The 14,067-nt window shown below is 34.7% G+C and overlaps 1 protein-coding gene across 1 annotated transcript; it reads right to left on the minus strand.

Annotated features, from left to right (window-relative positions):
• Positions 1-1,275: 1,275 nt before the first annotated feature.
• Positions 1,276-13,315, minus strand: LOC145679609 (uncharacterized). Its single transcript, XM_081750185.1, has 2 exons — positions 13,210-13,315; positions 1,276-1,523 (listed from the first exon to the last, which is right to left on the minus strand). The coding sequence occupies exons 1-2, from the start codon at positions 13,271-13,273 to the stop codon at positions 1,276-1,278; spliced, it is 312 nt and encodes a 103-aa protein (XP_081606311.1). The 5' UTR covers positions 13,274-13,315.
• Between the last annotated feature and the right edge of the window lie 752 nt (positions 13,316-14,067).

Consider the following 14,067-nt stretch of genomic DNA (forward strand, 5'->3'; position numbering starts at 1 on the left):
TACAGAATACTAGTATGTTTGATTCTTTCTTGCTTACAACAAAAGGCCTGCCATTAAGTGAATATTGTATATCTTTCCACATTTACTAATTCGACAATAAGAAACATTTAATAAATGATGTTAGTAAGCATGCATCCAAAATCTAAATGAGATAGATATGAAATTTATTCCAATGAGCAATCCTGCGAGAAATACTGATAGCGAAGAACAGAAAATAGATGTTATAACACGACAAGAATACCTTGATATATTTCCAAGACCAAATGAAAAGTGTATGGTTACTTCTGTTAACAAATGTTCTTTTATGCATCATTTTCTATTACATTTTTAAAATTAAGATCTTAAGCCATTAAATACATTCAATATTAAATATAAGTCCATAAACCTCAAGGTATTCTAATATCAACTTATCCCGTTTGTCGTGGATGTCAAATAGAAGGAAGACGTGTGGTCATTTATGCTTCCCTGTGTGTGGTCATTTATGCTATTATTTTCTGTTGTGCTTACTGTATACTGTGATCGGCAGAGAAGCGGGAGGTATCATAGTTGAATTTTATGCAACTCTGTTTCAAAGTAACTGTTTATATAAGGAGCCTGTTTGATTTCTGCTGTTACGACTAAAAGGGAACAGTTATTCGCCAATGGGAATGTCTCGTCTAACAATCATTAACGGGGAAATTAGAACATCTTTAGGGTAGCACGTATGCTCCTTGCTCTCTGGTACTATATTTTATTAGGTTTACAATAATAATTTCTAAACCTATATTTAGTCAAAAACACCTTTGTTGGAATTTAATATCCCAAAATGCCATTATGTAAAAGTTATTATGACAAAAATAGCCTATGTGCGCAGGTCATCACTACTGGAACATATGTATTAGGTAATTTATCACAAATGGAATAGTATTGTGCAATCAGAGTTATTAGTTAACTATATTTCAAATCAGAAGTAATTAAAGGTATAAAACCCATTCTAAATTTAACATACTAACATTATATGTTCCAGCAGTGGTGAGCTTTTCTGCTCTAAAACATCTCAATAGCTCAGGTGTAAATAGAAAATAGAAATAAAAACCAAATAGGTATTATAATGGTTGGCTAAGCTGAAATTGGTGTACAATTAATGTTAGAAAAATATATTTTATAAAATTTCCCTGACTTTCCCTGATTGCCAGTCTTTTCCCCTGACCTGCAACATTTTCTCTCAGTTCTCTCTGAGAAGTAGGAACCTTGTTCTTACACTTATGCATAGCATCGTTTGGAAGTGTAATATAACTATACGATACCTTTAAATACTTCAGAAGCTTTGTCATTTATATACTTCAGATATGTTAGTAATGATAAACCTACGAATAAGTAAAATATACAACTAACCGCAGAATCACAGTCTACTAGTGGATGCATATCTTTCTTCCACATGTTCCAATGTTTCCTGAACAATGCTCTGTGTCCCACTTTTGGAAACAGAGAATTTATGTCTTCGCCTTGGAGCATGGCCATTATGTTGCTAGTAATTTCATTCTCTGGAAAATATATTAAATAATTACACTTCTGTAGGACAAAATAAGACTGCAAGGTGTGATGTGATTACGGGGGCAGACTACTAAAAATGATGCAAAAGCTAACATATTTTCTTTTGCCTGTTTCTCGTAAGTGGAAAGAGATAATGAAATGTAACTTACCACAATAATAGATAATGTTATTCTACACCCGAAATATGAATCGGAAGAATTTTCAGTGTTGCCATCATAGAAATTAAAGTGTGGCCAGAATATGAATTACCCAAAAATCTAGGTTAAGGCAGGACCAGAAGAAAGAACTCAAGGATATTTGATGACTTATCATGTACTGGTTCCTTTTTAACTACTTTCTAAATAATATTTGTAATTATTTTGTAATAAGCTTTCTGTATTTGTATTTATTATAAATTTTCTGTATTTGTGTTTATTATAAAGTTTATTAATCATCTCTGCCGATGTTTGAATGGTGCAAAATTTCAACGTTTTCTGTCTTAGTTTTTCAGATATTTCCAGAGTTTTAAATGCCTCACCCTATATATAATAGTAGCTTCACATACCCACTTCGCGGCGTCTGACCATGAATTCCACCCTAGTAAACAGAATTTTCGAAATTCCCATTTTTACTAAGATATCAAAAACCACTGAAACACGTGTCAAATTATTTAAAATCAGAATTCCAAATACACAACTTCAAAATTTCTAACTTAATGGCCCAAAAGGGTATTCCGAAGAATGCTAATGATTAGGAAATATGCCCATCTTATTAAAATACTTTCCCCTCTTCCTCGTCGAATTTCCATAAATCATTCCTTAGAGATACTCTATGTCACGAATCCTACGTCCCTTCAAGTTTCTAAGTTAAGCAATTTCCATCTTATTAAAATATTTCCCACCACATTTTCCCCCTGCCATCCTTTTATTTTCTTCTAGGCAATATGTCAAAAAACCCCGAAGCACGTGTCTAATTATTTTAAATGAGAAGTCCAAATCCCAAATTCCATGTTTTTAACCTTCAATGTTTCGACATATCGATATTTTACTATAATACTTACAAACACACACCTCTCTTCATTTTCTTTTTTTTCTTCCCATTTTTTGTAAAATATAATAAAAAACTGAAACACGTGTCACTGTTTAAATCAGAAGTCCAAAACAATTCGTCAAGTTTCTAACCTTAAAGAATTAGGAGATACGGCCATCTTTACAATATTTCCCACCCCCCTTTCCCACATACCCGCCGAATTTCCAGAAATCCTTGTTTAGTACTACCCTACGTCACAAACCCTATGTACTGACCAAATTTCAAGTTTCTAGCCTAAGCGGTTTGGCTTGTGCGAGGGTCAGTCATTCATTCAATCAGTCACTCAAGATTTTGCATTTTATACATAAAGATCTGATATTGACCCATTGCACGATGGCACCATACTTCAAAAGAGGTTGGTTTTAATCCAAATTAATATTAGCTTTCGTATAAAGTAATTGTATCACCATATAGTATAAGGGAATCGTTTAAAAATCACTCTCCATTATAAAGAATATTGTACACAGCCTTAAAATTTGTAATAATTTCAAAATCGAATAAACTAATCACCATATAGTATAAGGGAATCGTTTAAAAAAACACTCTCCAATATAAAGAATATTGTATGTACACAGCCTTAAAATTTGTAATAATTTCAAAATCGAATAAACTAAGTTGAAGGCTATGAATTTGTACTACTTCCGTTGGTAATGAGTGCTGCGTCTCAAGCACTTACAGCAAAAGCCAATAACTACCATTATCGAGCATCGAACAAATGAACCACAGTGGGGACTTGTGGTCTTGCACTATTAACTTTGTCCTCTGGTTATTATTTTGACTAAGACACAGCCACAACAAGATTTTAATAAAATCTATTTAAACTTTCACTTATTAAAATTTAACTTTTTTAAATACCGGAAATCAAATACGGAGTAAGTTCAATATCTGAAAGGAGCATGCAGCACTGAACACTTTGACCTTAGTAGAAAAAAAAATATCTTTTTTTTTTTTAAGATACTTTCAATATTCACACTCTAAAACTATAGTATGACTTACTGAAAGACTTTATGCCTAATTTCTACCATCTTAAGACGTATAGTACGTATAATAGTTAAATAACAATAAAATACATTGTATTAACACATTTAACATTACTAGATCCTAAAGACAACTTTCAACTTTATGTCGTTTAGCATTTATTAAAAATTCAAATTGTGATAAAATTTAGTTGTGATTAAATTTACACTTGTTGATCTTCCAATTAAGATTTAAGAAAAGCAATATTAAATTATTAGAAGACTAACATTGCCCTGCAGACAAGTAGGACAAATTCAAAGAAACAAATTTTATCACATGATCTCACCCCACTCCCTTCTTCTTTGCTCCTCCAAGTGCGAGTTATTCGTTAGAAAATCTTGTTTTTGAACAACCATTCTTTAAGCTATCAGAAAACATTTGAAGAAATCGGTGTATAAACTGAATTTGTTACATGAAACCTTTTATCTAAATTTTTCTAAATGATTATTGTAAGCATTACAAAAGATTTTTTTTTTTTTTTTTTTGCGCAGCGATTTGACCTCTTCATTATACATGTAGTAAAAGCTCTGTTATTACAATTTTGCAGCTATTTACTGATTCCTTTAGTTTTAATATTAATAAAAGGAAACAGCTACTATGGAGGCTAGTCGTGAATGTATCATATCCAATTAAAAATCTGCGGAGAACACATAAGAACATATTCAATTTCTACAATATTTATTATTTTTATATGTATACCGTTGGAGAAGGTAACTTATATTATTTATTTTCATTACTTTTACTTTCGCATTCTCTCTTTGTTTATATTTCTTTTCAACACCCACATTATACCTAAGCAAATAGACTATTGACAGAAAGCTTCAGACACTCCGCGCTCTCGGTCCAGTCGTAGCGTTTTAGCATCTTGGAACCTGAGAGGATGCAACTTTATTCTTTTGATAACATATACACTGGTTAACCCATTGTAGATTTACTACCGGTATTTTATATTTAAGTCACAACAACTTTTCACTTGCACTTACTAGAATCTCATAAAGATGCATAAGCTATTGAACATTTCATGGACACGGTTAATTAACAGAGCTGCAACATCGTACACTCACACTAATTTTTAATTAATAAACACGGAAGAGAGGAAAGGACTCAAAGCAAAAGGGGAGAAAATACAAAAACTGAGACTTTCTATCATAAACGAACAGATTCACATTATGGGCATCTTCTATATTCCCTTTCTTTTCATATTAAAAGCAAGAATAAAACAACTCCTAACCAAAATTGACACTTTACAACACAAAGATATATATATTAGCAAGGATTTTAATTGGAGGAAATGAATCAAAAGTAGCAATTGCTGTATTGAATAATGAAATTGGGGTACTCAAAATTGGCCAGTATTGTGATAATTGGTTGATCTGTGTCGAAATTAACTACAATGGAAGAAGTTTTTGGCTTTTAAATTCATATTTTCAATTCTGCATGAACACTGAAATTTTTATTGATAAAATACAGGAAATTATTCAACAAAACCCAAATAACGAGTATATATTAACCATGGACGCTAATGCCAAATCTGTTCTTTGGGGATCCCCTGAAACTGATAATAAAGGTGAATTGATAGAGGATTTTATAAATCAAAATGGATTAATTATATTGAACAGGGGTAATAAGCCAACTTTTGTGGGTCCCATGGGCTCATCCCATATTGATATATCACTATGCTCTCCACAATTGGAGACATGGATAAAAAATTGGATGGTACAGGAGAGAGTAACCACCAGCGACCATGAAGTAATCACATTTGAAATAGGAAGTGAATCAAACGAAGAGCAAATTAAGAAGAAATATAATATGAATAAAATCGATTGGAGCAAAATTGAGAAAAACTTAGAATTACCTGAAATAAGCAATTTCGAAGATATGAATGAATTGGTATCCTTAATAGAAGAAAATACAAAAAAAGCAATAGAGGCTTCTACTCCAGATTTGGCTCCTAAAAGAACATATAATGGTTTTTGGTCACCAAAATTAGATCGCTTAAAAAAATTAGTCAAAGCTAAACGGAAAAGTTATCAAGCAACCTGGTCTACAGTCTTGAAAAGAAGAAGATTAAATGAATATAGAGAAATCAAACTAAAATACACTGAGGAAATATTAAAGGCCAAGAAAATAAGTTGGGAACATTTTTTAAAAAAGAATTTAGAAATGGGTCCATGGGGATTCTCATATAAACTTGCTATGCAAAAAATTAATCCTCTGACCCTATCAACGTTAAAAAATGAAGATGGTTCATTTACTACTACTAGAGAGGACACATTGTCGAAATTAAGTAACAAATTTTTTCCCAAAGATAATCAGGAAGATGATACGGAAGAACAGAAAGAATTAAGAAGCAAATATTTGCAACCCATCGCATTGGCAGCAGAAGAAGATATCGAACTAACGGACAATGAGGAAGTTGAAACAATAATTAATAAACTAAAAACTAAAAAAGCTCCAGGATTAGATGGTATAGTAAATGAGATCTACAAAAATAAAAAGGATATTTGGACTCCATATCTAACAAAATTGTTCAACACACTACTTAAGAAGCAGGTATTTCCCTCGTTGTGGAAAGAATCGAAATTGCTAATTTTGTTAAAAAGTCAGGATAAAGATTTAACAGAAGTGAGTTCTTACCGTCCAATCTGGCTTTTGAGAAACATCTCAAAATTATTTGAAAGGATAATAGCAAATAGAATTCGAAAGTATAGGAATATTGAAGATGATAGTTTACAATATGGTTTCAGAAAGGGCAAATCTACGGAAGATGCCTTAAATGCATTTGTATATCAAGTTAAGGAAAGTAGCATGGAAAGAAAATATGCATTGGCCCTGTTTTTTGACATAGAGGGAGCGTTTGATAACTTATGGACGCCATCCCTCATTGAAAGGTTGAAAGAACTAAATTTACCACAATATTTAGTAAATATAGTTAGGGATTACTTCTTGAATAGACAGATCATCATCCATGAGAACCTGGGAAATATCAAAGTTACTCCACAAAAGGGATGTCCACAATGATCGATCTTAGGACCATTGATGTGGGATTTGGAATTTCAGCCGTGTTTAGAAAGACTGAACCAATTAGAGGAAACTGAACGAGTAATTGCTTTTGCTGATGATTTGGCTGTAATAATCTCAGCAAACTCTAGAATAGAATTGGAGAGAAAATCAGCACGAATTATAAACGAATTACTTGATTGGTGTGGAAAGTCTAAGCTAAAAATCTCTGAGAGGAAAACGAAATACATGATTTTTGGAAGTAAATTATTAAGAGGACCAATAATTAAAATAGGCACCAGTAAGATCGAGAGGGTATCAGTATTTAAATATTTAGGGATTATGATAGACGATAAACTGAATTTTGGAGAGCATATTAATTATGTTACTCAAAAGGGTCATAAAGTAACAAATAAACTCATTTCATTGGCTCAAACAAATTATAGGCTACCGAGAAAATTAATTAAGACTTATCAGGAGGTAATCCTAAGCGCCTCGATGAACTATGCTTCCAGCGTATGGGCACATCGATTATTAGAGAATAACTCCTTAAAAGCAAAAATAAATCGCCCACAAAGAAACCTTTTAATTCGGCTCGGTGGCGCCTTCAGCACGACACCGCACAGCGCATTGTGTATTTTGATGGGTTTCAAACCAATGTATTTAATAGTAATCCAGAGAGCGGCAACGTATTGGTATAAAAAAGGAAATTTAAATAAGACGAAAGAACTCTTAGGGATCAAAGCAGAAAAACTGGATGAAATAGAAAGGCAAATCCAACAAAAGTGGATACAGGACTGGCAACTAGATAAAACATCAAGAAGATTATTTACGTTTATTCCAGACGTTGGGACGCGACTTAAATGGAATTACTTCAATCCCAACAAAGGACTAATTCATTTCCTAACAGGACATGGTCCCTACCCAACCCATCTTTATAGAATCAACAAGAAAGAACATGATAGGTGTGAATGTGGAGAACTAGGGACACCTGAACACAGTGTTCTGTGGTGCCTGTTCCTGGAGGAGCACTTGCGAATTCGTGACCAAATTAGACAGAAGGATATTAAAGCTATTTTGGAAGATGAAGAGGATTATAGAATCCTGGCACATGTAGCAGAGGAATACTCAGAACTATGCAAAAAAGCATTTTACAGAGAAAACACAAGCTAAATGGACATAAAATATGGAAAATAGAATGAATGAGGATTCCTTCCTCCTGGACCGAAGGAAACTTCTGGAAGCGCTGGATCTCCGCGCCCCCAGGAAGGAGGTTGAGTGATGGTGTGTGAGTGCCTAGAGCATTCTCGGTCTTTTGACTGGTAAGGAACTCCGGATGCTCTGGGAGTGTGTGTGTGATGCGATGGTGATAAAATGAGTGGGAATAAATATACACTAATATGTAATAGAAGCAATCATATATAATAATATACGAAATTGTGATATGAAGACTCGGAAATAGAGCATCATCTCGAAGCCGCTTCGCGATCCGGTCACGATAGCGTGCGACTTCCGGTCCGTGTGTACGCGGCTGCGGGACACAACTGACCAGGGCCCGCACTAAGTGCTCCGAGTGGGTCCTGGGCCTCATGTCGATACTCACGGTCCGTTTCTTGATGTGCAGGATGAACCGAGATCAATGAATAATACAGCTACATTAACAAATACAGCCAAAATCATAATTTAATCATAATTAAAAAAAAATAATCAGAGAACCAACTTTGTCAGCATGACACTTATGTGCATTACAGAAAAGTGATGTGTTTAGTGAAGTGATGTATGTGCAGTGTTTAGTGAAGTAATGTGTACATAGTGATTATTAACCACACAGAGGAAACCATGACACAGGAGAGGAACACACACACAGGTGAAAATCACTTAGGTGAGAAACCAAGATTAGGAAGAGAACAGCATTAAGCAGACACCAAAATTATCTGACTGGAGATCAGAGCATAACAGGAAAATTTTTTCGTGCTATTTTAATGAACTCTAAAATCAATAAGACGAAAATAGAAATTGTAGATTTTGGAAATATTAAAGAATTATCAACATAATATACATGACGATTTAGGTAGGAGCTAGATTGCAATCGAATTCTGTTAAATATTATGATAATAAAATTTGGTAGGATTTAGATAGTAATTAAATTCTTGTTAGTTAGCAATATTGTTGAGATAGCTCAAGTCCATTTTGTTTTTCTTTTCGTTTTCTTTTTGTTTTTCAAAATGTTTTGTTTTGTTTGTTGTTCATTGTTGTTTGATGTTGAGTGTTGTGGTTCCGTCCTTCCCACCCTTTTCCTTGTTCCCTTTTTCCCTTCAATTATTGCAAATAAAGGATGATGAAAAAAGGCTAAAGAAAAATAAAATGCGATGATGATAGCCCGTTTCGGTTAAAGTATTCAGATGCCGAAACTGAAGAGGCGGATCTGAGCATTAAAAAAAAAAAAAAAATATATATATATTAGCTGAACGTACTCGATTCGCTGCGTCAAACAAAAGAGCCCCTTTCACCTTCAGTGTTGCTAACAACCTCTGAAGAAAAAAGGCTAGATGGCCCTAACAAGTAAGCTTTTTTTGATTTTGAGCTGCTAACCTAAATTATAGATTCTAAATGCCTTTTTGTGTGTGCGATTAAAAGTAAGTTATAGTAAAATTTGAAATGTTGAATTTTATTCAGTGAAAACTAACAGGTAACATATATGACTCTCAATAACAAATTACTTTGTGAAGGTAGACAGCCAGAATTATCAGTCGAATATAAATAAATCATAGATGACGTCGCAGCTAGCAGAGGTGTGGAACTGGATGCACCGTCGTTGGATTGCGTATTGGTTGTGTAGGCTGGAGGGCGCCATGGTTTAGTGGTAGAGCATGCGCGTAGCCTCTGGTTTGATCTTAGCTCGTACCAAGTAGGGTTTGTGGTGGACAAACACCGTGTGCATGGGTTTTCTCAGTATCCTCCCACTTTCTAGACTCCACCATTTCATTCATTTCTCATAACCAGTTGTTTTAACCTATGTGGCGCGGCATATTTGTGGGTCGTAAAACTCAAAGATTTTTTTTTCTTTGTGTAGGCTGCCATTCTCCCAATTTTCAGTAGTATTTCTTTCGATCCTTACAACAGTATAATTTCTCCGCAGACCCACACGAATCATCATGGTTGCATTGAGTGTTTTCAAGCTAATTAGAAGTCCTATTTGTTTCCTTTAATAAACTAAAACAATCTCCGTAGCATGAAGAACCGATAAAGTTAATAAATTTGTATGAGGAAGCTCTCATTCTTGCAATGAAATGCGAAATTTAAAATAATTTAAAAGCACTTCACCGTTACGGGAGCGACATTAAAATTATTTCTCAGTCGACAATTATTGTTAAGTACCTGTAAAGCTGTAGGTAGGAAGAGAGAAGAAGAAAAATTAAGAGTTTGTTGCGTAATAAAACACCCTTTCATGGGAAATCAATTAATGCGATTGTATATAATGACAAATATTCTTCTCTTTTTATGTTTACACTTTATTTTCAAAGAAACAGTATTTTTAGAATTAATTTAAGGGCTAACAAAAAAGGGAAAAAATGGCAAAAGAGCTTCATCAAATCAACTATATTTAAGGTTTTCGTAAATTTGCATAGCTAAATGCCTCTTCAAATAGACTAGATTTTGTTCTTTCCGCCTCTTTTCTCCTCCTTTTCACTAAAATATCAAAACAATTAAACACGTGTCAACTTATTTTAAATAAGAAGTCGAAACAAACAACTTCAAGTTTCTAAGCCTAAGGGATTCAGAGATATGGGCATCTTATTAAAATAATTTCCACCCTCTTTTCCACACCTACGCCGTCAAATTTCCAAAATTTCTTCCTTAGCGGTATCCTACGTCACAAATCATATGTACTGTCAAAATTTGAAGTTTCAAATTCAAGGGTCACTCAATAATAATGCCGGAAGGGGCCGCGGTGGCTCAGTGGTAGAGCGTTCACCTCTGGTGCTTGAGGTCCTGGGTTCGATCCCAGCCCCCCCAAAGTGAACTTTGTGGTGGACAACACCATGTGCGGGGGTTTTCTCGGGGTTCTCCGTTTCCTCCCACATTCTTCATTCCACCATTTCATTCATTACTCATCATCACCGTCTCCTTTAGCATAACCGGCATAATCGTGGGACGTAAAACAAAGATTTCATTTCAATTCATTTCAATAATGCCGGAAAGGATCTTAAAAATTTCGCTAGTTTTTACGAACAGCCTCACTTGTGCTGATACATTTCATTTTTCAACACTATGATACCTCCCTTGCATTGCTTTTGCAAATTATAAATCTTGTCATTCAGTTACACCAACTATTTCTCAATTAATTGTTATTCTGGTTAAATTCATTCATTCACTTTCTTTCGTCTTTATAATCATGCATATTGCACGAATTTGTGCTGGTGAAGAAGACTCGTCAGGGTAAAAGATACATAAACATATATCTATATATATAAAAGAGAACGTACAAATCCTTTGTCCGCTCATCACGCTAATACGGCTGAACCAATTTCTTTTATTTTTGGGGGGTTATTAGGATTTGGACCCTAGATGGTTTTTATCATATCACTTTAATTTTCAATTACCAGTGTCTTGAGATAATTGACCATTCAGGTGTCCATTACGTACAAATCCTTTGTTAGTTCATCATAGGTATAAAAATAAACGTATTTATATGCAACCCGCATGACCGTGTCACTCGGCGGGTTAACATACATGACAGGCGTTATAATGGTTTTTATCATATCACTTGAAAGCGAAAAAGTAAAAATTATCTAAGTAACAAAGTTTATTGCGTTCGGGGGTGACCGCAGCGAAGCGGGGCGGGTTAACATAAATGACAGGCGATATAATGTTAACATTTACTGCAATCTTCTATGGTTTTTATCATATCACTTGAAAGCGAAAAAGTAAAAATTATCTAAGTAACAAAGTTTATTGCGTTCCGGGGTGACCGCAGCGAAGCGGGGTGAACGCTGCTAGTACCAATTAAATTGAAATACTAAGCTACATCTACTACATAAAAGAAACACAAAAATAGGCATTGCAAATACTATCAGTAATCAAATGCATTTACACATCGTACAGAAAAGAAATGAAATAGATATCAAAGGGAAATTCAGGTTGTAACATGCAGTGACTTTCGACATTACATACTGCATTAAATACCATATTCGCCGTCACTGTCATGAAGCCAACAAAATAAGCCACAATTCGGTGCTGTAGTAGTTTTGGAGCACCACATTTTGAAAGATTTACAGGCAAATTTTTAATACTTTCCATGAAAAGACATTTATCAGGATGAAATTTCTGCAGGCTACAGAATGAAACAAAATAATACGACTATATTTCAGGTTTACAAGTGTAATAGCGTTACAAGTTCTTTACGACCGATAAAATAATTGAAGTTTCTATTTTCCACCGGCTGCATATTTCTCCACCGTGTACAGATCCTGTTATGTTTAAAAGTGGAGCATTATACTACTATGAAACCATGACAAGCTTTAATGAAACTTGTATCCTGGCCTAAACCCACTTTCTGCTACCCTTGCCTTCGCGTATACCCACCATCGCCAACGCGCAGTCCCTTCGGATTCAACCCGCGCTAATGCGACGGCGAGTCAGCTTCGCCCTTCCATCACTCAGTTAGATACGATTCGTTCTTTTAGTGGCCGCCTATCATAAGTTGGTTTGTGTTTTGTGCACTATAGTTTTTACGTTACACATCCGAAAGCCGTATTTATGCACAACTTGTAATTTTTTAAGAACTTTTTTGTTTGCCTCCTTGAATTTTATCTATGTCACGTGAAATATTTTTATACTGCCCAGTAGAATCCTTTTAGGACACAATAAGAAGAAAACTAGTGAAAGAATTTTAATTTTCCAACAATTCTTTCGGCTTACGTCCAGTTTCAAACCTTCAAAAATGCAGTTAAACCATTAATAATTGTTCGATTAGGTTAGTTTAGGGTTCCCGGTAATACTTTACTTACACTAGAACTGTGACTTTAGCCGCTTTTCACAGAAGTTGGTTTTCACTTCATAATAGATTCTATTTTCTTGTGTAATTCGGTAAAAGTCAAAGTAAAAGAAATATCATATTCAACGTACCGATTCACCATCCTATACGATTATCATGCTCCTCGATCATCGGAACATTCCTCGTATTGCAGATAGTATCAACTTCTACATGCATTTTCTCTGTGTTAATGAAATTCGTACCCTTGCCAAAACCCAGTTTCTAGTATTCTAGCCTATTAAACATAACTTTACTGCCAAGAATACACACATAAATAACACATAAGAACTCCAAATCACCATTTCTTACTTAATTTCTCTTTTTTTTTTAACCTTTAAACTTAACCCATCCTTCCTAGTGGTGCGCCAAAAGTAAACCTGTACGCACAATTCAACAGCATTATCACATCAAATTTATGTGTGAGGTGTCTCGTACAGACGTAAAGTGAAAGCTACGTTTCAGTTTATGTTAACAACTATCAAGACACTGCTATTTTTCGAAGGTCTATGAGCCGGGTGTAACGATACATACATACATGATCAACACACACTTACCTTCGAATAATGGTATATATTGTTCCAATTTCCATGTTGTTAATAATGTTCTTGTTTCCTGCATCTTAATCGATTTAACGGAAATATTACACCACTTTCCTCTGTGATTACACTCTTGCATACACATATGCCGCCTTACAGATAACCGCGACAGAACAGCGATGTTATTTTTTCTTTATCATAAAGCAGAGCGCCAATTTCCCTGCAACGGCAATTTCATTGTCTAAAATACCACACGTACTCGGTAATTATCAAATGCGTTGCGTGTTTACCGATCTCTCCTTATTTGAAGTAGCCGAGTAAATTAGTTAGATATAATTTTTCAAAATTAGTAGCCTAGAATTAGGTTAAAACAGCAAAGTATGATTTAACCGAACACTGCTAGGTTACAATAACCCAGAGAATTTCTTCAATGAGAGTATTTTTAACAGAAATTCGGCTACTGTCAAACGAGTTTTCATTTAACCCTGGCTTAGCAAACCCTCCATTTTCTCAGTGCATTATCGGTAAAATTGGGTTCAGTTCTCATTCGTCTTATTGGTGGCTAAATGTCGTGTATCACAACAGGGCTGTACTTGTCCTTTGCACGTCGGGAATTCACAGGATGATTTCATCCACGCTGCGAGGAACGATTAGTTCTCCGATGGTGACCCATACTAACCTTGTTATTACTCATTATCGAAGATTTAGATGAATCACCTTCTTTCACGTTCCTTCGAAGATGACGCTGGGATGCCTGCATAATGTCAGTGAGAACTCTACCTCATTCGCATGAGCATTGACATGATTGTCATTAGGAACAACAAGACTCTCTTTGATAAAATTTACTTCTTCTTGCAACTCTCTAATCTTGCTTCT

The sequence above is a fragment of the Thermobia domestica genome, chromosome 2 (assembly GCF_964235325.1).
Source record: "Thermobia domestica chromosome 2, izTheDome1.hap1.1, whole genome shotgun sequence".
NCBI classification, from domain to species: domain Eukaryota; kingdom Metazoa; phylum Arthropoda; class Insecta; order Zygentoma; family Lepismatidae; genus Thermobia; species Thermobia domestica.

What these genes read in the sequence shown, in the direction of transcription:
- LOC145679609 (XM_081750185.1), bottom strand. Translation starts at nt 13,273, where the DNA reads ATGCAGGAAACAAGAACATTATTAACAACATGGAAATTGGAACAATAT. An exon ending in ATATATACCATTATTCGAAG is followed by an intron (nt 1,524 to 13,209) that starts GTAAGTGTGTGT and finishes TATATTTTCCAG; the next exon opens with AGAATGAAATTACTAGCAAC.